Genomic DNA, 25,681 nt, shown 5'->3' on the forward strand with positions numbered 1-25,681 from the left:
CACCTCGAAAAATGTTAACACCATGGCAGGTGTTACTTTAACATCATTTTCAGGGTTAAATTACCCGCCAATTACCTTAACACCATAATCGCATATCCTTACACCATTTTTTCTGTATACAACATCCTAAATAAAAATTTTAAAATCCAATCTAGGTCATGAAACCTGAACCAGAACAGATCTCGGAAACCGTTTACCACTAAGACAAAAAATATCAGTTTGATTGTCGCTATTAATTTTTCATACTGAATATTTTGTTAATAATTATAATCAAAATTATAATTAGAAAAATAAAATAAAGAAAGGTTTAAAAAGTAATTGACGGAAGTTGAAAATAGTCTAACGCATTCCGTGTTCAGCGAAGCATCTATTGATTTCTTGCGGACGCATAACTGAAGCCAATATTTTTTTCTAACCAACAATTTATTTTTTTTCGGGCTGTTTGTTTAAAGGCCTGTTGTCACGTACTCAAACTATCCGATTGTAAGGAAGAACTCGCGGTCAGGATGTCGATTATCGACGCTTTTTCTCTAGACCTTTTTTTCAGCTCTATACATTTTTTAATATAATTAACAGATTACAAATTTCCGGTTTTAGAAAAGTATAAATATATTTGTAATTATTATTTTTTCTCAAAATAAATAAATAAATTAAATTGCTAATTATTTTCAGACGCAACAAATGTAAGTTCATGACAAAATACTGGGGAATGACAACGAAGAGAAGAAGGAGAATGAGAATGAGAATAACGTTTTAGATACAGAAAAGCAAATGGTGTAACCTGAGAAAGAAGAACCAGAGTAAGAGAAATGTGAATAGAAAGAGATACGGAGCCTTGAGCTCGCTTTGCCGGAGCACTGATGATAGTTTTTGCCCGGTAAGATTTTTTGCCGAACTCACCCCCGTGGGGTGGATGATATATGACCGCCCCCCCGAGACACTGGCCACCCTTCTCCTTTTCTTCCCGCACTCTTCTACCCCTTCATTCCTCTTTTCCTACACCCCGATTTTACTCGATCCCTCCTCTTGTATGTACTAACTATACGTTAAATTATAGAAAATATATTAAAAAATTATCTAACGCCGTCTTGTCTGATCGATAAATATAAAGAAATATAAAAAGTTTACTAATTTTTTTTTTTTTTTTTTTTTTTTTTAGAAAAAGAACAAGGGGTTGGAAATCTCGTAGGAATTAGCAAAATATCAACAACGAATCCCCATCGAAATGTATTTAGTTTGATAGTGTAACGTTTTTCAGTGTATTATATATGTTTATATATGTAGTATTTGTATATAGGGGAGATCGGGGCAAGACGGCCCACCTAAGCCGATTATTATTCTTTGTGGCTTTTAACCATCAAGTCGATTTACTCTCGTCCAACTTTAACTCAATTCACCAAAATTTTGGTGAAACTCCTGAAAAAAAAATTTTTTTTTAGGGCAAGACGGCCCCCTCCGAAAAAAATGAAAAAAAAATTTTTTTTTTAATTGTAAAAAAATTTCTCGCATTATAAATGTTTATATTTTTTTCTTTAACACCTGTTTTTACTTTTATATTACTCGAAATAATCTTTTTTGACATAATACGAGTAATTTGTTCACTTCTGTAGAAAAAAATTGAGTGTTTTAATTTTTTTCCAAACGATTGTTACTGTCTCTCCTGTCATGGACTGTATTCGGAATCAAAAGAATTACGGATTCAATGTCAAAAAAGTAAAGAATAGACTCATGATTCCTGTGCAGGAGTTGACGAATATTTTTTCGATATGTACATTTGTGAATATTGTGAAGATTAATTTATAATACACTTAAATTAAATTTAATATCTAAAAAAGTATTTTTGTTACATTTTGATAGTTAATGTTGTTAATTTTATAAATATATTATTCATAATGTTACACATAATAATTATAATTGTTTTGTTGGATTCTATAACAAATTATATGAATAAATCAAAAGTTATTTAATAAAAAATAACTTAATTGATTAATAATTATTTTTCTATTGAATAAAAAATTGATTATTGGTATTTTCAACTTTTTCAAATGCTCTATTTTACTCCAAATCCATAGAATTAACCAAAAAATGATATTTCTATTAAATTAATCATGACTAGGTTATAACAATATGAAATACATTGTTTTTAGAATTTTTGAGTGGTTCATTTTGCCCCTAGTTTCACTTATAAGGCTAAAAATGAGTAAATAATCTGAATTTGTGATAATCAAAAGAAAACAAGAAAAAAAAAATTTTGGTTAATTTTTGAGGTGGGCCTTCTTGCCCCAGGGGGGCCGGCTTGCCCCAGTCTCCCCTATGCAGGATGTATAGGTATGGAAAGGCGACTGAAAGGGAAGACGCAATGAATCAAGTTATTTAAGGGTAGTTGGATTTCGCGAGTCGATGCACGATTGTTACTCTCTTATTTCTTTTATACTCAGTGTCCTTGTTATATTTATTGGTATATTTAAGGAGTTCTCTGTCTACTTGCTGCTAACTCCAAACTCATACAAATGATTTATTATATTCCTTCCGTATTCTACTATATCATTTCTCGTACTTCAGGATTTAAATTTACGCAAAATACCCGAAATTTGGTTATAGAATTTTTTTTTTTTTTTTTTTTAGTTATGGGAAATGAAATTTAAAAGAAAGAAGTTGACTAATTTTGGAACTTTTTGAATTTTTTATTTGGAATACAACAAATTTTTAGTATTTGTTTATTAAAAATATATAAAAATTACTTCTAATTTATGAAAATTTGAACTGAAGATTTGTCAATATAAATTACTTTATAAATGAGTTTGCAAGCGAGCAGCATTAGCCACCTAGTGAGATTTAGTGGAACTAAAATTTTAAATTATGAAACTGGAGAATTTTGAGTTTATAGGAGACATGTGGATTATTTAAGGCTGAGGTAATTACTTAGTTATAGTAATTTAAATAATTACACTGAGAAGTAACTAAGAAAATTTGTTGTTTAGATAATTATTGTAATAATAAATAATTTTATGCAAAAAAATTAATCTAACAGACACGAAAGCCAGAGCTGGTTTAAGGCGACTTTATTTATTTTGTTTATCAAAAATTTATTAATTTTATTTATTTAAATATTTCCCGCCCTCGCGGTCATGTGTCAATTTATTTTTAAAAATAAATAAATAAAATTTATATTAAATATATATTTATGAATAGAGCAGCGAATCTTATTTTTTAAATTATTTGAATAATAATAAATATTTATAAATAAAATAAATAATTATATTTATAAAAATAAAACCCACAGCGATGTCTTTCGTTATTTTAAACAGATCGCGGTATAATAATACATTTTTAAACTCTACGATTAATTGTTTAAAATAAAATAAATAATTAACACGCGGTCGATGATAATAGAAAAGAAGTTGGTATATTTATTTATTGTTTATAATTAAGAAGAAAGAAGACAAAGGGCGCCAACAAATTTAAACAAGACATTTATTATTATTTCTACACATACTCACATTTGTTTATTTATTTAAAGACAATGTTCAAAATTTTCGATACGTCTTTTTTTAAATTTTAAAGTTTTCAGACCCGCGTTCCTGATTTATGAGGCATTTTTAATATTAAAAAAAAATCTCCCATTTTTAAATATTTAAAAATCAATTGACGGTTTACTAACAACAACTGCCTTGATTGTATTTTATCAAACACTGACTCGCTTTTAATAGGAAGGAACTGCGAGTTAAATAATTAAATGTCACGGTCTATTAATAATATTGTAAATGATTAAGTAAAATCCTCGGGATGATAGTTATAATCGTAAATGCATTTAGCAATAAAGATAAATCAGGCGAACGAATCAAATGAGTTAGAAAAAAGTAGCCTCGTAATATAATGGGGTGTGTAGTGTCTAGTGTAAGCCAAAGGGTCCTTGTATCTAGATTTTCTCATTCATAAAGGAGATGAGGAATGAGGAATGAGGAGATGATATGAGATGAGATGAGGGCACAAAAATAATACCGGATGGACATGGATCCACGGTATACACAAGACGCGAGTCATGTGTGCATGACGTTGCTCTAATCCAGACAAAGAGTTGATCCTTTGAGCACGTAAATGTCCAGATGGATTACACGCGATGTCATTCAAATTTTTTTTTTTTATGTCCAATAAAAAACCGCAAACCAAACAACCATTTATCCTTTTTCCGAATATTAATTATTAAATTTTCGAGAAAATTGCCAACCACTGGGAAAATTTTTCCGGAAACTTTTCAATACCCGATAATTATCGATAACTTATCTATGACGATATAATATGTAAATACAAGAATGTAATTTATCTACTATTATATACATATATACATATATATAAATATCCTTAAAAAGTCCTCGCCAATTCGTCAACGTCGCAAAGATGGATTTTCAAAAGGATTAGCTATTTGCATAGACAATCGCTCAAGTCTGGCTTTTCTATCTGTCAGGGCTCGTGTTTTTTTTTTTTTTTTTTTTTTTTTTTTATTCATACATTTTTTACCCTCTCAACTTACTCAGCAATTAGCTGAGTGTATTGTCTTTAAGGTCTCTATCAAAATGCAAATAAACATTCTATAAATTCGAACGAGCGCGGGAAAAAAAAATTTAAAACCTCCCTAGTGGTAATGATATATAAGTAAGACTGAGTCGTCATTAATGAATGATGAATTGAGTGGGTGAGTGAGTGAGTGGGATGTTGACACGTTATTGTTACGTAGACAATGCCGGTAATTTAAATGTGCGGTCTGTAACGAGGACAACTAGACACCGAGTGTGTACGATAGTGTTATAATTAATAACTTTTAATTGATTAAGGTGTCAGATAAGTCTATAGAACCGTTACTATAACCCCCCCTAATTCTCCATCCTCTTTAGCTTTGTCTTTTATTAATATCCCTAATGTTAAATCTCTTTGTCTTTATCCCTCTTTTGGCTTACGTTCAAATATGATTAATAATTTTGAGATAACGCCAGACTATGGACCAAACCTTACACTTTACTCACTAACCCCATCATCCGTGAGGTCATTATTATTTTATAACCGGGTTTATGGTCACGTAAATGACTAATTATTGTACGGAAATTTTTTTTTAATTATTTTGGCGGTGGGATATAAATTATTGGTAATTTTTTTTTTAATTTTGAGAGAGAGGTTTTTAGGAGGCAATTCAGAAATTTTTTATTTTCACGGTAATTTTGATTTTTAGAAGGAAATTTATGAAAAAAATTGAGGAAATTTAATAATTTTGAGGAAAATTTAGTTTACGGTTAAATTGCGGCGGAAATATTAGAGATGTGGTAAAAATGATAAGAGACAATTTTGTAGGAAATTTAATTTTCTATAAAAAAGGTCCTTATCAACAATCACTAAAACCTAGTAGTTTAGGAGTTAGGAATTATTAAAGTTAATTAGTAGAATAAAATTAAAAAAAAATCACAGAATTTAGATTTTCATATTTTTAAAGTTGAAATGTGGCTAAACTATTAAAGATACGACAAAAATGATAAGAAACAAACTTGTAGAGGATTCAATTCTCTACAAAAAAGGTCCTTATAAACAATCACTAAAACCTAGTAGTTTAGGAGTTAGGAATTATTAAAGTTAATTAGTAGAATAAAATTAAAAAAAAATCACAGAATTTAGATTTTCATATTTTTAAATTTGAAATGTGGCTAAACTATCAAAGATACGATGAAAATGATAAGAAATAAACTTGTAGAGAATTAAATTTTCTACAAAAAGTACCTCTATCACTTTTTACATAAACTCAGTCGTTTAGACAGAATTCAAATTTGAATATAAAAATTACAATTTCACCTAAAAAATTTTCAAATTTCTAATTTAAAAATCAGTTTGAAAATTTTGATCAATTTTTTTATTAACATTTGAATTAACCGATGTGTTGAAATATTCTCTAACCTGACTTTTGATAGAAAAATAACTTTTTTGTTTATAAAAAAAAAATAAAATATTTGTGGGGTTAAAAATATAAGAAAAATATATTTAGTATGAAAACTATTAAAGTAAAAGTTGTAATTGAGAAGGCAATGTAGAATATAAGAGTATAAGCATTTAGACAAACTCATTTTCTTTTCAAGAGGGTGGTAAACTCGATGTATCATTTGCTCGTGGATCGTTAGGCGGTTTCAATTAGTTTTCTGTGCTCCCTTCTTTACCTTAGCCCCTAATCGCGAGTGAGCCGGGTTTCCTTTTTTCTTTTTCATCTTCATCTCTGTCTTCCTCCCTTCCCTTCCCTTTTTTTTTGACACACAATTAGGAAAAAGGTCGTTAATGCGAGACGGATAACGCTTATTTCTTTTATTAAGGTAACTTCCGTTTTTATTTTTCAAATGTAGATTTTTAAAATTATTGGATAGAAAATTGTAATTTTGTTCGAGTAAATGAAATTTTTTATTTGATTATTAATAATTAATAAAAAAAATATTTTAAAAAAATTTTTAATTTATCGCGGGTTGAAATTTTTATGGGAAAAGATGAAAAGATACTGAGCGCGCCATCTACAATTTAGTTTATGACTACAGGCTGGAAATCTCCTGATAATTCAGGGAGGGAATATTGACCTGTGGGAATTTATATGAACGACATACAATAAGCAAATTTAAAATTTTACTTTGATTGATTTAAATTTTCTTTTAAATTTTGGCGCGAAGTTACTAATTTTAAAAAATTTGAATTTTTATTAAACTTGAATTTAAATAGAAATTTGAAAAAATATTTTTTGTATAGACGTTAGTGTCAAATGAAATTGTATCTTATAAAATTTTAATTTGAAAGTATGGGGAATAAATTAGAAGAACTTTAAAAATTTGATATTAATATTAATTATTTCTAGCTCCTTAATTAGTAGATTTAAGAGATATGTTATAAGGACCTTTTTTATAGAGAATTTAATTTCCTATAAAATCGTATTCTAGTATTTTTTCCATATCCTCCATAGTTTAGCCACAATTTTAATTCCAAGTTAAAAAAAGAATTTTTTATCTTAATCATACCATAAAAATTAAATATCAACTTTAATAACTCCTAGCTCCTAAACTACTAGATTTAAGTGACCTCTCATAAGGACCTTTTTTATAGAGAATTTAATTTCCTATAAAATTGTATTGCAGTATTTTTTTCATATCTCCTATAGTTTAGCCACAATTTAAATTCAAAGTTTAAAAAAGAATTTTTTACCTTAATCATACTATAAAAATAAAATATCAACTTTAATAACTCTTAGCTCCTAAACTACTAGATTTAAGTGACCTCTCATAAGGACCTTTTTTTATAGAGAATTTAATTTCCTACAAAATTGTATTGCAGTATTTTTTTCATATCTCCCATAGTTTAGCCACAATTTGAATTCCAAGTTAAAAAAAAATATCCGAATTAAAATCCGCGGATAATTTTAAATATCACCCACGTTAAAAAAAAACAATTAAAAACTCACCTAATAAATGATTTCCATGAGTCCAAGAATCCTTTCTCCACAACATAGAAGACTTTGCCCTCGCACTTGGTGATATCAACCCTATTCTTCATATAATACAAATCCCCCAGCTCTTCTTTCTGCATCTTGGCCTTGATCTTATCATCTTTTTTCGCCTTCTCCGCATTCTCAACCTTCTCCTCACAAAGCATGCAAGCCGCAGCCCCATACGGGTACTCAGCCGCCTTGGGAAAATACTTTTTCAAAATACTCCAAGCCGCAGCCGGTACAATTTTCCTCCCCGCATCCGGAGTCCTGAGCTCCCCATGCTCGCAATGTAAGTCCTCGTTAAAATTAAGAATCCTATCAGCCTCATCATCAGCGTCATGATGTTCCTCCTGATGCTCATGATCATCGAACCCACAATTATCACCCTGGTTGTCCTTGTCATCCAGCAGCTCCATAGCCAGCCGCCTCCAGTTTTTCAGTGAATTAGCCCCAACAATAAAACAATCCTCATTAAATTCCTTTATTTGCTTCATTATTTCCATCACCTCCTTCTTGTCTCTCTCCAACTCTGCCTGAAACCTCAGGACCCGGCACCTCCTTTTCACGCAGCCCTCGCACAGCGACTTGTTGTCCATCCTCGGGCCGCCTTTGTATTTTTTAAAAATCATTTCCGCTGCTTCCCGAGGCACACATTTCGCCCGGTTTATTTTCAATGGATCGAGCCGCCCGTGCGAGCACATCAGCACCGAATTGTCTACCGGCACAACAGCTTCCGGGTTACCCGAGTGATCATTTAACCACTTCGTTAACCAGCTAGTGGGAATCCACTCATACTCGTTCCAGTCTCCCTTGCCAATGATTCCATACAAGTCAATAACTTCCTGTCTCTTGATATTCTGGTTGTCAATTTCCCTCAGATTCTCCTCCTGTATCGCCAGCAAACTGTCCTGGTGCGTATCGTTCTCCTGTCTCACTATTTTCCTCAAAGTTTCACTCAACTCCCACTTGTCAAACTCAAGATTCTCATAGTAATCACGCTTGCAACAACTCATTGCTCGATGAGCGTCGCCATTTAATGACCTGTATTTTTTTTCCCAGCTGTCAACGTCATTGACTTCTTGATTTACTTTGTCATCAAACGCAATCTTACGGACAGCTGATTTTACGTGACTATTTTTGTCACCAACTTCCATCAGTTCATCGAATTCCTTATCATTGACCTGATCATCATCACTCTTATATTTTTTGCTCGGACTAAAAAGTGACGGGGAGTCATCAGGATCTAGATCCACTGGTTCTTTTCTCTTCCCATTGTCTGTTATATTCAAATCCTTTATCTTTATTTTATTTTTATCGTTATCGTTGTCTTTAAATATTTCGTCATCAGCTAAATTATTTCTATCATTTAATTTAAGTGACTCTTTAGCAGCAGATCGTTCCTTGCTGAGACGTTTGTAGACTAGCATGTAAGCGCTGTTTGATGACAAGCATCCTTTTAAAATTTTAGTCTTCTTAACTTTACCCCCGCCGTCATTTATCCCGTCTTCTATGCGTTTGTTGTGCATGCGCTCGACTTTATCGTCACTGAACTGGTACCACTCGTCGGAGGACTTGCATATGTTGACTATGTAGTGTCCAGAGTGTGTAGAAGGTCCTTTGTGACTTAGGACAGCGACCAGAGAGTACAGATGGGTTCCCGCCGGACAGTTTAAATACTCGGACATGTCCAATTCCTCGGGGAATTGGATCGACGAGGTCAATTTTTTTTTTTGCGCGGACTCCCTGTGGAAAACGAACCTCAGGAGCTGGAAGTTTAGAGTATCGGGAAGGGTATTGAGTCTGATAAAACGTTTTGCGTCACGTTTATCTTTGCAGTTCATGCATAAATACTTGTTGGTACCGGAGAGATCTTCTTCGCTTAAATAATTACCGATCGCTTGCTTTAAAGTCGGGGCTAACTGGAGATCTAGCTCGTAGAAGGTCGTGGGAGTCTCGTACTCGGTACTGCAGGTGGAGCAACGATTGACGTAGATGTAAGTTCCTTGGGTGAGACGCTGGAGAAGAGTTTTTAAGTGATGGTTCTGCTGGATTTTACCTTCGATGTGGGCGAGAAGAAGCTTTGAAAATTCCTGGGCGTCTTGTTGGGTTCCGGTGTCGAGGGACAACGCGCGGGCGAGACTTGTTGGGTCTAGGAGACGACGATTTCCGAACTGCATCATGGCGAAGATGTACTGGAGCTGACCGACGACTGTCACTGGCTGGTACGGGGAGTTTTTGCCCTGAGAACGTTGCAGTGACTCGCGTTCCTCCGGGTCTTCTGTGATGTTCCACTTGTAGATTATTCGCCTGGAAAGTTTTGGTGGTTATTTGATGATACAGTGGAGGGTTGGTGATAGGGGAGCTTACCTCATGTCTTCGTTGTGGAACCAGACTTGGATGAGACTGTTTACGTAACATGTGGCGCCTAAATTTTTTAAACCGACGTACTGTGTCGGGTCCCGGAGCTCTGCTAGTGAACTTTCGAGAGACGCTGACTCGATAGGCTGGGATTTCAAGTATTTTTCTTCGCCTAGTCCTACGAGACATCGTGGGTTATAACTGCAGTTACGCCTGGAAATAAATTTAATTAATTAATTATTGCAGAACATGAATCTCGGGGTATTTTTAACTTTGGATGATTATTGTGGCTCAATGGTTGGAGATAGGGTGATAGTGCTGAGGGACAGTTATGTAGGAAATTTTACGCTCTATGAAAAAGGTCCTTACAAATTTTTGACGAAATTTGATAGTTGGGCTGGAATTTTCATTCTAAGAATGACAGATGTTTTTACTGACTGACGTTTTGGTAAGATTTGAATATTATGACGTAATTATTGGACATATGATAAAAATGAATAAGTCAAATTTTGTAGAGAATTTTATTCTCTACAAAAAAGGTCTCTTTGACATTTTAGATAAAATCGATAGTTTGGAAATAATTTTTAATTTTTAGTACGAACAGAATTTACAAACCAGAATTTTTGTAGTTGATGAACTTAAAATTAAAATTCCCGCTCAAATAATAAAAATTAAGTAAAAATACTCTCTTACAATTTTGTAGAGAATTAAATACTTTACAAAAAAAGGTTTTATTGACATTTTAGATGAAATCGATAGTTTGGAAATTATTTTTAATTTTTAATACGGATAGAATTTACAAACCAGAATTTTTGTAGTTGATGAACTTGAAATTAAAATTCCCGCTCAAATAATGAAAATTAAGTAAAAATACTCTCTTACAATTTTGTAGAGAATTAAATTCTCTACAAAAAAGGTCTTATTGACATTTTAGATAACATCGATAGTTTGGAAATTATTTTTAATTTTTAATACGGATAGAATTTACAAACCAGAATTTTTGTAGTTGATGAACTTGAAATTAAAATTCCCGCTCAAATAATGAAAATTAAGTAAAAATACTCTCTTACAATTTTGTAGGAAATCAAATTCTCTACAAAAAAGGTCTCATTGACATTTACCATAAATTCAAAATTTTCTACATCAATAAAAAATTTTTAAAATACCCGCCTAAATATTCCCATATTTCAAATTAAATTAATTTCCTTTCCAAATTAATTATTTCTACACAACTTCTCTGTCATAAATTCAAAATTCGAATTTCCAAACATCATTCAAAATAAAATTCACAACAAAAAAAACAAAACATTTGAATTTAAAAAAAATAATCTGGTAACTAAAAAAAAGTAAAATAAAATTTGAAAAAACTCACTTGCAATTCTTACAAATATTTAATGAAACTCTGTACGCTAGGTCTAAGTGTTCATTAGTTATATTATCTGGAGACACAGATTCAGACCAAGACCAAGCTTCTTTTTCAGCAACATCAGCTCTCTTGGGATACGCGCGATTTGGCATTTTATCTTTTAAAAAAAATAAATAATTCATTTATTTAAATGACATTCAAAAATAAGAAACGTCACCCACTGAAAAAACTTACAACTCACCTAACAATTAACTGGCAGTTGTATTAATAAACTTATTCTTCATAAGCTAATTACCAAAAAGTTATTAACTTTTTTTCGGGTAAAAAAAATGGCGGTTTGTTGATTGAGGTTATGTTGACTTAAATAATTGACATTTAAATTTTTATTTACTATTACTGAGTAATCAAGTATTTTTTAAATTTATACTGGTTATTTTAAATTTAAATATTAACTTTTTTTAATTTATTATTTAATTACTATTGTCTTTAAACGTTATTATGATTTTATTTTATAGAAGGCCACTAAACTTTTGCCAGGACACGCGCAAACTCATTTTTTATTTTTATTTTTCCGGCTGCCAGAAACGTCCGTAAGTGGAATTCACGTTGCAGGGGAATTTATATGAAACGAAAGTAGTAGATATATATATATATATACAAGCGCCATGTATTCATACCGTACCTGGTTACAAGCGTACTTTTTACTTTTCTACTTTTAGTATTCTACCAATATACATCTCTCTTAAATATATTTCTGTGCGAAAATATCAATATTAAATATATTTATGTTGCAAAATAACTTTATGTAAAATTATCTCTGTGTAAATTTATTCTATTAAATATAAATATATGCTAAAATAATTCATGTTCAAAATATCTCGATACTATATATCTCTATGAAAATTAAGTCTCTACAAAATTTACTATAATATGATAGAATTAGGTGTTAAAATATTTATATTATGAAATTTCTCCATAACTATACAATTCTCTTTAATATTTCTCTATTCTGCATATCTCTATGACAAAACATCTCTATGAAAAAATTTTTCTATTTTAAAAATTTTCTATGTTGACCAAAGCCAGTTTCAACATTTCTCTATTGGAAAAAATAAATTAAGTTTTACGAATGTTTTTGTATCTTACCATCAGTAATCGCGTGGCGCTACCATTAAATTCCATCAACAATACAATAATAATGAAAATAATATTGAAAACAACAATGACTGGAAAATGACGTCAACGAGTACTACAGTGGTTGTATTTAGGTAATTATAATTTTTCTTTTTTAAATGTCATTAAATTTGAATCCTGACTTTGTCAGTCTTTTATTAAAATTGAATATAATACAAATAAAATATTTATTCTCCGATGTCCTTTAGTTTCAGTATCATGTATGAGTAGAGAAATTTGACTGCTTAAGGGATAGTTCGGAGCGGCACACAGTAAAGCACTTGGTGCACATTTACATAATTCCAGTACAAATTCAACAAATAATTCAAAACAGTATAAATTGTTCAGTATGCTATTTAATCCTAATGTTTTTTTAAAACTTGTAAATATTTAATTAAACTTAATTTTAAGTTATTAATTACATTTTTGGGGATTGATATGATGTAAAAAAATTTTTTTTTTTTTAATAATGAATTACGAAAGCAAATAATAGCAATAGAAAAGGTTCAACATTAACAAAATCTGAAAAATTATAACATAAACAAAGTCTTGTGTTTGATTATAATTTAAACGGTTCATTGGGACACTCGTTAGCGTCAACGGTATCATCAATTCCAAGTAGTTCATTTAACCCAAATGATACTGTTGAATCAGTAGTAGGTGAGTAATTATTATATTTATTTATTTATTTATTGATAATATTCGAGACACAAGAATTTGCAATTAACGATTTGTTATTTGTAATTTTGATTTTAGGTAACGCATTAGACCAATTGCATTTAGACAACCAATTATGTCTAGTAGACTCAATACACCGAGACTCCAGCTCTCCAAAATGCAATTCAATATCTTCAGGTCTCGCGAGCTCTGGATTACTCGGTAGTTCTGCGCCAGTTAATATTCCCGGTATGGGTGAGCACTCGGTTTTATCTAATTTTTTATCTTCTACGTCCAGTCCACTGTAGCATTTACAATCCACTAGATTTTTAACTGGATCAAGATTTTCCCATCAAGATCCAATTGAATCTGTAAGTTTTATTTTTTTAATTTACTAAATAATTTTTATGAATTTAAAAATAATTTTTCATTATTTTATTACAGCCGATACCATTTTTAAGTCATTCAGTATCAGATCCATTTTTTAATCATATATCTCAATTAAGTAGCCTGACATCAAAAGTCATCGGTTTCAATAGTAGTCTATTTAATTTTGCAAATCAATTATCGCCATCGCGCACACAACCATTAGGAGCATCTCCACTTGATAATGCATTTTCAATAAGCCCTAGCAATTCTGGATCACTGTCAGAGGTAAATCTATACTTACATTGTCATTAATAAATACATACATTCATTTTATACAGAAAAATGCTCGGAATGAGCCTCATGAATTGTTTTTACTTTTTTTTTTTAACTTCATAAAAAATTATCTGGACATGATGGGACATTACAGGCTACTCAAACATTATTAATCCAATAAATTAATTAAAACTTATCTCGAATTATTCAAAGTTTTCATTTTTTTAGGGAAACCCATTTTGCCCTACATTAAAAAAAAAGTTTCCATGTTTGATAACGATCTGTATTTGCTCGCGCTCTCTTTTTCTTCAGAATCTATTTTGTATTACTATTATATCTGCCTACATCTAAATGTACTACTGTAATTTATAAATGATTTACGAACTACAATCGCCGATAATAATTCGCCCCGGGTTGTGTTGCCCCCGGCTTGATGAACTTTTCTATTTCAGTACATCTCTTTCAAAACAACAGTAATAAAAATATTTGTATAAAAGATACTTCTAGTATAAAATTAGTTTTTTATTTGATAAATTCATTCTAAATTTAATATCTCTAGGATAATCTATTTATTAAAACAAGACACAATTTAAATTTCTGTTAAATAAATTATCTGTAAAATTAAACAAATGTATGAAAATAATGTGGAAAAAATAAATTTCAATTTTTTTATATTTCGATTTTATTCATTAATGAAAAAGAGAAAATCTCTATTGATTAACTAATGAATAAAATGTTTGCTGTCATGAAGTCATCTGTATGGTGAAAATATGAGTAAAAATTATTGTCTATATTAAATTGTTCTATTGTGAAAAAAATTATATTATGCAAAAATAATATTATCTGATAAATCTACTCATGCACTACAGTATTTTATAAGGTTAGTAAAATAAAATTTATGAATATTAAATGAATTCTGCTATTTGATTTATTTACTTTTATTGATCTCTATTAATTATTTAACGATTGGTAGGTATTATTAATAAAAAATTTCTCTATAGAAAAATCATCATTGTCATACAACTGTATTATGGAACGACTCGTTTGGAATATGTCATTAAAATAATATTTATATAAAATTATAACTATGAGCAAATAAATTTCAGTAATTGGAAATTATGTATTAAAATAAATGTCTATTATATTATCTCAATTATGCATAATCTCGTATCATGCTTGAGTCTACTAAAAATTTTTCAATTAAATTAAAATTCTGTTTCGGAACATCTCTATCGTAAAAAAATAATATCACAAAAAAACTGTATCTACAAGATCTTAATTCGCTCACCACGTGGCGCAGCTTTTCAGTTTCGACGAGAAAATTCAATAAAAAAAATTCAAATACGTTCCATCGCGTTGAAATTTGATTTAAATAATTAAAAACATTTTTTTAATAATTTCGATTGAAAATAATGATCTGTACTACATTTTCTGATTTAATGCTCCAATCAAATCCGATTGAAATTTAAATATTAATATTACTTTTTTGATTGATTCTGATAGAAAAGTTTTCATCGGATTTAATTAGAAAATAATCAAAAAAAATAATACTATTCCACGAGCAAACTGACTAAATCTGATAGTAAATCCTTTCCGTTGTCTTAGTGTTGTCTTGATCTCAGTCGATGACATCAGAAAAAAAAAATACTTGAATTAGAATATCCTTCACTGCTGATAGGTGATGATTATTGTTTGATGAACAAATTTTTAATAACGCGAAAAAAATATTGCACACCTCAAGTCTGAAAACGTTTAAGGTGCTTTACTATTAAATCATTTCATACTTTCCGACAATTTCACTCGCTCAGAAACATTTTTTCACTTTTTATTGCACAGTCCTGATAAAAATTAATCATACGTGGACATATATGAATGCTCCATTTGTGGCCATGTATATAAATTGGCCAGACATGGCCATGTATAACCATACATAGCTTGATATGACCACATGACTTGATATGACTATGCATAAAAGTTTTAACTAAGTTAAAAAAAAAAATATTTTTTTTAATTATTTTGACAACTCAGAGATAACCAGATATGCAATAATTGAATCCATTATGGAATTCGAAATTTTCGGTTCAGAGAAAAAAAGCTAGATTTATGAATGATCTCACGCCGCTTTAGTAATTGTAATTGTAGTACTCAAAGTTATTTTAAAAATCTGTACGTCTATGTATGACCATATAGGCCCATATATGGACAGATATGATATATAAGATCGTATATAAATAGATAATGTAAAAATAGATAGCTATCATATAGGGGAGGGTGGGGCAAAGTGGGTCCCTAAGCGTTTGGGGACCCATTTTACCACCAAATCATTCGGGGAACTCAAAATTTTAGAGGACCCACTTTGCCCCACCCACTCCTATGATAGTATATAACTGCGCATTAAGAGTACCGGAATAGTTCGAACTTACGAATTATTTATTTCACATCGAATTAAGCTATTTATATTTAATTAATTTAATATTCATAAATTTTATTTTACTAACCTTATAAAATACTGTAGTGCATGAGTAGATTTATCAGATAATATTATTTTTGCATAATATAATTTTTTTCACAATAGAACAATTTAATATAGACAATAATTTTTACTCATATTTTCACCATACAGATGACTTCATGACAGCAAACATTTTATTCATTAGTTAATCAATAGAGATTTTCTCTTTTTCATTAATGAATAAAATCGAAATATAAAAAAATTGAAATTTATTTTTTCCACATTATTTTCATACATTTGTTTAATTTTACAGATAATTTATTTAACAGAAATTTAAATTGTGTCTTGTTTTAATAAATAGATTATCCTAGAGATATTAAATTTAGAATGGATTTATCAAATAAAAAACTAATTTTATACTAGAAGTATCTTTTATACAAATATTTTTATTACTGTTGTTTTGAAAGAGATGTACTGAAATAGAAAAGTTCATCAAGCCGGGGGCAACACAACCCGGGGCGAATTATTGTCGGCGATTGTACAATTCAAAAAAAAAAATGTTTTGTATCTGCAGATTTATTAATGTATGATGTATTATCTATATATTTATGTATACTTCTATACATATATATATATATATGTATATATATATATATATACAATAAAATTATTAATTAATATTTAGTCCAATAACCGTCTTTTTCTATAACTTCTTGCATACGTTTATTCATTGAGTTAACTATATTTCGGCAAAAGTCTGGCCGATCCTTCAGTTCATCCCACAGCTGTTCTGTGTAATTATTCGGCTCAATTACTGTTTTTGACCGCTGTGCTGGACTCTATTTTTGGTCCATTAAACCTAAATAAGAGATTTTCTATAATTTTCATTTTTTTATGTTTAAAAATTATATAATTAATTTTTTTTTACCCCATATATTTTCTATGGGATTCAAATCCGGTGACATTGATGGATGAGAGTAGAGTACAATATCGTCATGGTCATTGAACCAGTCTCTCAATAAATACATAAATAAATAAATGTAATAATTACTCACCTACTACTGATTCAACAGTATCATTTGGGTAAAATGAACTACTTGGAATTGATGATACCGTTGACGCTAACAAGTGTCCCAATGAACCGTTTAAATTATAATCAAACACAAGACTTTGTTTATGTTATAATTTTTCAGATTTTGTTAATGTTGAACCTTTTCTATTGCTATTATTTGCTTTCGTAATTCATTATTAAAAAAAAAAAATTTTTTTTACATCATACCAATCCCCAAAAATGTAATTAATAACTTAAAATTAAGTTTAATTAAATATTTACAAGTTTTAAAAAAACATTAGGATTAAATAGCATACTGAACAATTTATACTGTTTTGAATTATTTGTTGAATTTGTACTGGAATTATGTAAATGTGCACCAAGTGCTTTACTGTGTGGCGCTCCAAACTATCCCTTAAGCAGTCAAATTACTCTACTCATACATGATACTGAAAGTAAAGGACATCGGAGAATAAATATTTTATTTGTATTATATTCAATTTTAATAAAAGACTGACAAAGTCAGGATTCAAATTTAATGACATTTAAAAAAGAAAAATTATAATTACCTAAATACAACCACTGTAGTACTCGTTGACGTCATTTTCCAGTCATTGTTGTTTTCAATATTATTGTATTGTTGATGGAATTTAATGGTAGCGCCACGCGATTACTGGTGGTAAGATACAAAAACATTCGTAAAACTTAGTTTATTTTTTCCAATAGATAGAGACGCTCTACACGCCTACAGCTGTGGCTACAAAAGTTTTCGCTAAAAGTTTATTTAATAATAAAGTATTTATTAATCGTGTAAGCCACTAATTAAATATATAACTATAACTGTCATCACTTAGTGTTTAATTTATTGTGTATTACCCTTTGAATCCACATTTAAACCAATTGTGGCACCATCTATTGATTAAATATTTAATTTTTATAAGTAATCGGATATTTCATATTTTCATAATATTGTTGATGTGTAAATGAAATAAATATAAAATTTTGATTAATTTTTACAGTAAACTCTCTATAAAGTTCCGGTCTCGGGGGTAGGAAATTATTCCAAGTAGATCTTAAATAGGCGTGGCTTATTTTTTATAAACCAATGAACCCAAGGAAGGGTAATTCATCAATCCACTGAAATAGTATATTGTAATTATGAATTTTGAATTTTTAATATTAAATTATTTTTCTTTTTGTCGAATATAAGTTTTTGAACGTGTTGATAATCGGATATGTGTAACTTGATAAGTATTGATACGTTTTGAAAAATTTGGTGGCCCTGAAAAGGGCCGTTTGGTTTATTGAGGGATTGGAAGGTTTACTTGGAGCTAGTGTATTTGGTGACAGCTTTGGTTCCTTCACTGACTGCGTGCTTGGCCAATTCACCGGGTAATAGTAGACGTACTGCAGTTTGAATTTCCCGGGAAGTGATGGTAGAACGCTTGTTGTAATGCGCAAGTCTGGAAGCTTCAGCCGCAATACGTTCGAAGATGTCGTTGACGAAACTGTTCATGATGCTCATGGCTTTACTGGAAACTCCAGTGTCAGGATGAACTTGTTTCAACACTTTGTAGATGTAGATGGCGTAACTTTCCTTACGCTTCTTCTTGCGTCCTTTTTTGTCGGACTTGGTAATGTTCTTCTGGGCCTTGCCCGACTTTTTCACAGCTTTACCACTTGTTTTAGGAGGCATAACGGTAATGTAATGAAAACTAGTAGGAGACTCGAGTCAAAATGTGAATTGGCCAACCTTTCGTTTCTGTTTTAATAGCTGACGTATTGGTATAGTCGGACCAATGATATTGCGTACTTTCGGGTGATGGGGATACACGAAATCCTATTGGATCGCAGGTACCGAAAAAGAATAATAACAATAGTAATCTTTATGGTATCTGTAATCCAACGAAATCGTCATATTTGTAGAGGGGGGTTTTTCCCAGATGGTGAGTGGCTTGCAGTAACCGATAAAAAATAATAACAATATTAGTAGCATCGGAACCTGCGATCGAATTGAAAAGCAGTATTACTGGAGGGGATAATTCCTACACTGTGACTGGCTCGCAGTAACCGACGTAAACTTGGCAAATACAGAGCCTTTAAGTTCGAAATGCACAATTCGTCTCTGACGCTCTTAAGTATATTACGTGTCGTTCACTCTAATTTAAAACTATGTCTGGTCGCGGTAAAGGAGGCAAAGTAAAGGGAAAGTCAAAGACTCGTTCAAGTCGTGCTGGTCTCCAGTTCCCAGTGGGTCGTATTCATCGTATGTTGCGCAAAGGCAACTACGCAGAACGTGTTGGAGCTGGTGCTCCAGTGTACTTGGCAGCTGTCATGGAATACCTTGCTGCTGAAGTACTCGAGTTAGCAGGTAACGCTGCTCGTGACAACAAGAAGACTCGTATCATCCCACGTCATCTCCAGCTGGCCATCCGTAACGATGAAGAGTTGAACAAACTTCTTTCTGGAGTTACCATTGCTCAAGGTGGAGTTCTGCCCAACATCCAAGCTGTCTTATTGCCCAAGAAGACCGAAAAAAGCAGTTCCTAAATTACTATCCACTTTCCTAATAAACAAAACGGCCCTTCTCAGGGCCACCAAATTTTTCAAAACGTTAAAAACTTTCTTGTTCACGAATGAGGCGTCCAGCTTCAATGTCAGACAATTCTCTAGTTTTGAGGTGATCACAAAAACTTTATCAGCTTGCAATAAGTAATCTTTTCTTATTTGAGACGTGTGGTTGAGTATTTTATACAATAGTTATGGCACCATTCTGATTTATTATTTTTCAAAATCGATTTTTTTTTTACAATGCTAGAAAGTCTATGTAAATTAATCCGAGCAGTTCAATTATCTTATTCTGTGACTTGTACGTCGCTACATTTACGTTCAAGCATACAAATGTGTAATATATGATAATTTTGAGTTAAGAAAATTGATCATAAAATTATTGAAATGTTGAAAGTACTATTTAGCATCGAACTAAAATTAATATGGTTACTGATTAATGAGGTGTAAATGTTAAGCTTTATTTGTTGCACATAAAAAAATTAATGATAAGTTTTATTCGGATTTTTAATTCATTTTTATTGTTTGAACAATAACCTCGCATCACAGAAAGTAATTTATAGAGGTGAGTAGTTCCGGGAACATTCCGGATTAAACCTGGAACGTTTCCGGAGCGAAAAGGAACTAGTTCCTGGAATCGTATCCGTGGAACTATTTAATGTTTGTAATTCTCATTTCAGTATACACAACATTATGCTATGCGACCTATGTGTTTGAGACGCATTCACGGCGAACTATATTATTGCACACCTCAAGCGCGAAAGCACTGAGGGTGCTTTATGATCGCTCTAAATTTTTTATACTAAATAGAGAATGAATTATGATTGGTATGCAACTCAAAATTCTATAAAAAATCACCAATCAAAAATTATTCTGCTGCTTCACTGCTTGTTGGTAATGATAGCAATGGCGGACAGAAAAGAACTAGTGAGTATACTAAAGTGAATTTTGAAGAACGATCGGATACGTATCCGACAAAAGACATAATTCATGGAACTATACATGACCGAAACTACCCACCTCTAGTAATTTATAAATAATAAAATATTGAAAGCGAAAAAGTATAAGAATGATTCTCTAAAATATATTGATATGAAAAAAAAAATAGTCACTTTTAGTCTTTAAATTTTATTGTTTGAAATGATAAAATACGTCATCTTGTCATATATAGCCGCGCACCAGTAATACTTTAGGTTAATTCTTTTACATACATTAAAAGCTTACAAACACAAGTAATAATTATATACCGTTGTATATAAAATCAATTGTTCGACATTGAAAATTTTATTTATCATACTGAAGGTTTTTTTACTTTTTTACTACAAACTTAAATGTTCCAAACATCAAATGTTGAAGCTGAAACGTTAAATTATTATAATTTCATTTTTTATCTACCAAACAGTAATTTCTATTACTTGTAACATGATTTATTTACATATAAACTTTGAATTTCAATATTTAAATGAAAATTATTATAATATATTCAATAAAACCATGAAATTATTGTTTGAAGTAATATTCGATTGTCACCATATTCAAAATTTTTAGTTATCAATCACTAATCTTCATAATTCATTTTTTTGCATGTGCTCATTGATCACATTTATAACGAGTAAGACGGAATAGTCTACAAAAAGTAGATTACACTGTGTTAAAATTATACGGATTGTTAACTTACACCCAGGATTCTTTACGCCGTTATTTCACACTACACGGCCGTGTAAAGTTCTTGGAGACCATGTTTACATGAAAATTTTTTAGTGTATGACTATTATTATACTTATTACGAATTCAAGACTACTCCGGTGGCTGCAATAAGACTGAACTTTTAAATGTTACGGGGTTTTTCTGTCGCAGCATAAGTTCTTTTTTTTCCGTGTATAATATGAATTAAAGGTTTAAATTGATATCTGTATTTTTTTTCAACTATCAAGTTTAATGTATAGTTTATGGAATGCATTCATTTTAATTCTTAAAAATATTGTTTCTAATTAAAAAATTTGTTCAACTTTTGATGGAGGAATCTTCCACCGTATACTTGAACCATTGAATTTTGGTATTTATACGAAACTCTTCTGTGGTATTGATAATTTCTGATTCTAAGAATTTATCAGTATTGTTATAATCTTTCTAGGTTTAAGGAATGTTATAAATTAATAAATTCATAAAAATGGAATTAATATATGTAGGATGCTACATTCAATAAATTTTAGATTAGTATTGTGATAATGTGATTTAAAATAAAATGTAATTAAATATCTGTAAAAAATAAATAATTTACTGAGTGAATTTTCTTCGTATGAAAAATTTGATGGCCCTGAAAAGGGCCGTTTGGTTTATTGGTTTTTGATGTTAAAATAACTTAAGCACGTTCTCCTCGGATACGACGAGCCAATTGGATGTCCTTGGGCATGATGGTAACACGTTTGGCGTGAATGGCACAGAGGTTGGTGTCTTCAAAAAGACCAACGAGGTAGGCTTCGCTGGCTTCTTGGAGGGCCATCACAGCTGAGCTCTGGAATCGGAGATCAGTTTTGAAGTCCTGAGCGATTTCACGAACCAGACGTTGGAATGGTAATTTACGGATGAGGAGCTCAGTGCTTTTCTGGTAACGACGGATCTCACGGAGAGCGACTGTTCCAGGACGGTAACGATGTGGCTTCTTGACTCCACCGGTGGCTGGCGCGCTTTTACGGGCAGCCTTGGTAGCCAGTTGTTTACGTGGAGCTTTTCCACCAGTTGACTTACGAGCAGTTTGCTTAGTACGAGCCATAGTATGCTAGTTAATCTCCGAACAAACGTAGTAATACGTTCAAAAACTTCGAGCAGAATGAGTTTACGGAGCTGAAAATCGCCTTTTTGTCAACTCGCAGAGCAGATGGCGCGTAATTCGTTTTTTTCTCGATGGAAGGGGTAATTTAGCATCACTTCGATTGGTTTATTTCTGGGAGTGGGAGTAAAATGCACCGCCACTCTGATTCGTCCAATCCGAGCGGTGGGAGTAAATCTAAGAATGTCTTTATAAGGAGGCTCGAAATCGGTCCTGGAGCATTCTCAGTCAAAGTGTGTCAGTGTTTATTTTATTAAAAGTTTTTAACTTGCAATCATGACTGGTCGTGGTAAGGGAGGAAAAGGATTGGGAAAAGGAGGAGCCAAGCGGCATCGTAAGGTTCTTCGTGATAACATCCAAGGTATCACTAAACCAGCTATCCGTCGTCTGGCTCGTCGTGGTGGAGTCAAACGTATATCCGGTCTGATCTATGAAGAGACCCGTGGTGTTCTCAAGGTCTTCCTTGAAAACGTCATCCGTGACGCCGTCACCTACACTGAACACGCCAAACGTAAGACAGTCACCGCCATGGATGTTGTCTACGCTCTGAAACGTCAAGGCCGTACTCTTTACGGTTTTGGAGGTTAATTTTATTACTCGACCCAGCAATTCATTAAACAAAACGGCCCTTTTCAGGGCCACCAAATTTTTCATACGTTGGAAATTATTCAAGTTTTGCTTTACATACTAAATTTCAGTAAAACCACCTATCCTCAATTAAGAAACAACTACGTCATAAAATTAAGGTTCAATTATATTTCTTAATCCATAAGTCTAGTAAGGTATCACCTTATTTGTTGAAAAACCCATAATATAGAAGTAATATAGTGATACTATATTACTTCTATAAATCATATTTTAAAACACTTGTTCTCTTACGAGAATGCTCTTAGAAACATTTGCGTATTTCGTTAAATTCATTATTATACTATCAATTATATTTTATTTGTTATTATTGTAAATCCCATTGTATACGAAATTCAACGAAATACAAATTTATACAAGGCTTTATAAACATATAAAATGGAATTCTTCTCATACGCGATACCAAACTTGCAAAATTTGCTATAACATCATGAAGAATTCACGACAAAATAAATGTTCAAAATCATGTTAAACAATGCATACAAACTTTAAAAACAATACGTTTATATTTTCGAATTACATTATTTGGAGTTTAGATTCTTCACAAGTTAGTTTAATTATGCTGCTGTTTCGATCAATACCTTAGTCAACCTTTTCAGTGCTGCCAAATTATTGGCACTAAATTTCATTCTATTTATGTACCAACGAATACATATCAGCTGTTTTTGGCCGGACTGAATTCGTCGTAAACGTGATAATTTGGAGTATCTATAAATTATGTTTATCGGCTTAAGCTTTCACAGTTAAATATAAGCTTAGTTCAGTCAAACATACTTACATTGTCTAATCTCATATTAGTCGTTTTATAAGATAATCAGGATAAAGGCACAATTGGAAGTATTGCTCAGTCTTGTAGAACTGGATATTAATTTAAGTAAATTAGGGTCGTTGTGAGTTATTTGTAAGAGTAAAGCAGGAAAATTTAGGTTATAATTAAGTTAAATGATAATCTCAAAGTTTGATACGTTTTAAAAAATTTGGTTGGTCCTGAAAAGGACCGTTTTGTTTTTTTGTAATTTAAATATATATATATATATATATATATATATATATATTGTGAGGAATTATAATATTCAGGCATTCCTACTGAACGTAGGAGTAAGGATTTATTTCTTAGCTGCTACGGTTTTTTTGGTTGGGGCTTTTGCTGTTTTCGGTGCTGCAACTTTCTTTGGCTTAGGTGACTTGGGCTTGGCTGTTGGAGTCTTTGCAGCTTTCTTAGCTTTAGGAGAAGCGGCTGCTTTAGTTTTGGCTGGAGCTTTAGCTGCCGGTTTCTTCGCCTCAGATTTCTTAGCTGGTGCCTTTTTAGGTGATGCAGGTTTCTTAACAGTCTTGGCTTCACCAGTTGCTTTCTTGGCTGTCAGTTTTTTGGCAGCTGTAGGTTTCTTAGCAGCGGCGGGTTTCTTCACTGCTGCTTTAGGTTTAGATGCTGCTTTCTCAACTGGGAGTTTGAATGATCCAGAAGCACCTTTTCCTTTGGTCTGAACGAGAGTTCCCTTGATGACAGCTGCTCGGAGAGACTTCTTGATAAACGGTGCTTGTTTTTCAATATCGACCTTGTAGGTTGCAGCGATATACTTCTTAATAGCCTGAAGAGATGATCCCCCACGTTCACCAAGAGATTTGATGGCAGCAATGACCATATCAGCAGCACTTGGATGAGTTGCTTTAGTTGCTGGTTTCTTAGCAGCTGCTTTTTTAGGCGAATCAACTTTGGCAGGTGCCTTCTCTTCGACCGGAGTTGGTGTTGCTGATGTCTCAGTCATGATGATTTATTTCAACGAATAATATTATCAAAACGTACGAATAGCTTCTGTTCACTGACGTAAGCAGATTATAGCGCCACCTCGGCGAAGCGCTGACTACACACTTTCGAGCGGACCTTGGAGAGAGACTGCTTCATTTCTCGCCAGAATCATGACATCAAATTTTACTTAACAGTGTTCAAATCTCATATTTATTTACAGTTTATTAAATATATCTTTTCAATCTATCTTTTAAATTCATTTATTCTCTTAGAAAAATATTTAATCATTAATTTTTCAAAATTATTTTTTTAAAAATCCTGAAAGTATCAAATATAACAAGCATTTTATAAAGACTCTATAGTTCCGGGGGTATAGATCTTGTAACAATAACTGTAATAAACAATTATGTAAATATTTAATCTTCATAAAATTTATTTTTGAAGCCGCTTCGATGCTTATTGCAGCTAGATCAATTTTTTTAATCACTGAACAATGGGTTATTGTTAAAGATATATTTACATATATTTCACTTGCTCAAGCGGAGTTGGTTTGTTTTCACGCATTTTCATTCCGATCCTAGTATAGAGACAAATTTATAAATATCTAAATAACTTCCTTCGTTTTTAATCAAAAAATATACTATACAAAAATAAATTATTGTATTTAATTACCGATGTAAAAATTAATGATTAA

At 31.5% G+C, this 25,681-nt stretch overlaps 6 protein-coding genes and 2 long non-coding RNA genes across 11 annotated transcripts in view; 3 read left to right on the forward strand and 5 right to left on the reverse strand.

Annotated features, from left to right (window-relative positions):
* Positions 1-11,797, reverse strand: part of LOC103580194 (ubiquitin carboxyl-terminal hydrolase 48) — a 50,799-nt gene extending 39,002 nt beyond the window's left edge. Inside the window, exons 1-4 of one of the 2 annotated variants that reach the window (XM_053743136.1) lie at positions 11,464-11,797; positions 11,229-11,379; positions 9,866-10,069; positions 7,472-9,805 (exon numbers count right to left, since the gene is read on the reverse strand). In XM_053743136.1, the coding sequence (XP_053599111.1) occupies positions 7,472-9,805; positions 9,866-10,069; positions 11,229-11,374 (2,684 nt within the window). In that variant the 5' untranslated portion in view covers positions 11,375-11,379; positions 11,464-11,797. Of the gene's footprint in view, positions 1-7,471; positions 9,806-9,865; positions 10,070-11,228; positions 11,380-11,456 lie in introns of both variants that reach the window. The other variant, XM_053743137.1, reaches the window with a different exon arrangement.
* A 582-nt stretch (positions 11,798-12,379) lies between these two features.
* LOC128669020 (uncharacterized) lies at positions 12,380-14,444 on the forward strand. Of its 3 annotated transcripts, none has more exons than XR_008404577.1 (5): positions 12,380-12,490; positions 12,605-12,777; positions 12,879-13,055; positions 13,152-13,423; positions 13,497-14,444. It is a non-coding gene; the product is annotated as an uncharacterized LOC128669020 (long non-coding RNA). The 3 variants fall into 3 exon arrangements; XR_008404576.1 differs by having other exon boundaries at positions 12,605-13,055; positions 13,497-13,706; positions 13,923-14,443; XR_008404575.1 differs by having other exon boundaries at positions 12,605-13,055.
* Positions 14,445-16,226: 1,782 nt separating this feature from the next.
* LOC128669014 (uncharacterized) lies at positions 16,227-18,019 on the reverse strand. Its single transcript, XR_008404569.1, has 3 exons — positions 17,767-18,019; positions 17,202-17,646; positions 16,227-17,005 (listed from the first exon to the last, which is right to left on the reverse strand). It is a non-coding gene; the product is annotated as an uncharacterized LOC128669014 (long non-coding RNA).
* A 398-nt stretch (positions 18,020-18,417) lies between these two features.
* Positions 18,418-18,923, reverse strand: LOC103580193 (histone H2B). The gene has a single exon (XM_008561861.3). The coding sequence runs from the start codon at positions 18,891-18,893 to the stop codon at positions 18,519-18,521; it is 375 nt and encodes a 124-aa protein (XP_008560083.3). The 5' UTR covers positions 18,894-18,923; the 3' UTR covers positions 18,418-18,518.
* Positions 18,924-19,334: 411 nt separating this feature from the next.
* On the forward strand, positions 19,335-20,776 carry LOC103580189 (histone H2A). Its single transcript, XM_008561858.3, has one exon. It carries the CDS (start codon positions 19,370-19,372, stop codon positions 19,745-19,747), a length of 378 nt encoding a protein of 125 aa, XP_008560080.1. The 5' UTR covers positions 19,335-19,369; the 3' UTR covers positions 19,748-20,776.
* Positions 20,777-21,248: 472 nt separating this feature from the next.
* LOC103580190 (histone H3) lies at positions 21,249-22,577 on the reverse strand. The gene has a single exon (XM_014439738.2). It carries the CDS (start codon positions 22,536-22,538, stop codon positions 22,128-22,130), a length of 411 nt encoding a protein of 136 aa, XP_014295224.1. The 5' UTR covers positions 22,539-22,577; the 3' UTR covers positions 21,249-22,127.
* Positions 22,578-22,830: 253 nt separating this feature from the next.
* LOC103580191 (histone H4) lies at positions 22,831-24,245 on the forward strand. Its single transcript, XM_014439740.2, has one exon. The coding sequence runs from the start codon at positions 22,872-22,874 to the stop codon at positions 23,181-23,183; it is 312 nt and encodes a 103-aa protein (XP_014295226.1). The 5' UTR covers positions 22,831-22,871; the 3' UTR covers positions 23,184-24,245.
* Positions 24,246-24,312: 67 nt separating this feature from the next.
* Positions 24,313-25,054, reverse strand: LOC103580188 (histone H1). The gene has a single exon (XM_008561857.2). It carries the CDS (start codon positions 25,004-25,006, stop codon positions 24,347-24,349), a length of 660 nt encoding a protein of 219 aa, XP_008560079.2. The 5' UTR covers positions 25,007-25,054; the 3' UTR covers positions 24,313-24,346.
* Positions 25,055-25,681: the final 627 nt, after the last annotated feature.

Source organism: Microplitis demolitor, chromosome 2 (genome assembly GCF_026212275.2).
Source record: "Microplitis demolitor isolate Queensland-Clemson2020A chromosome 2, iyMicDemo2.1a, whole genome shotgun sequence".
Classification (NCBI taxonomy): Eukaryota; Metazoa; Arthropoda; class Insecta; order Hymenoptera; family Braconidae; genus Microplitis; species Microplitis demolitor.

What these genes read in the sequence shown, in the direction of transcription:
- LOC103580193 (XM_008561861.3), bottom strand. Translation starts at nt 18,893, where the DNA reads ATGCCTCCTAAAACAAGTGGTAAAGCTGTGAAAAAGTCGGGCAAGGCC.
- LOC103580189 (XM_008561858.3), top strand. Translation starts at nt 19,370, where the DNA reads ATGTCTGGTCGCGGTAAAGGAGGCAAAGTAAAGGGAAAGTCAAAGACT.
- LOC103580190 (XM_014439738.2), bottom strand. Translation starts at nt 22,538, where the DNA reads ATGGCTCGTACTAAGCAAACTGCTCGTAAGTCAACTGGTGGAAAAGCT.
- LOC103580191 (XM_014439740.2), top strand. Translation starts at nt 22,872, where the DNA reads ATGACTGGTCGTGGTAAGGGAGGAAAAGGATTGGGAAAAGGAGGAGCC.
- LOC103580188 (XM_008561857.2), bottom strand. Translation starts at nt 25,006, where the DNA reads ATGACTGAGACATCAGCAACACCAACTCCGGTCGAAGAGAAGGCACCT.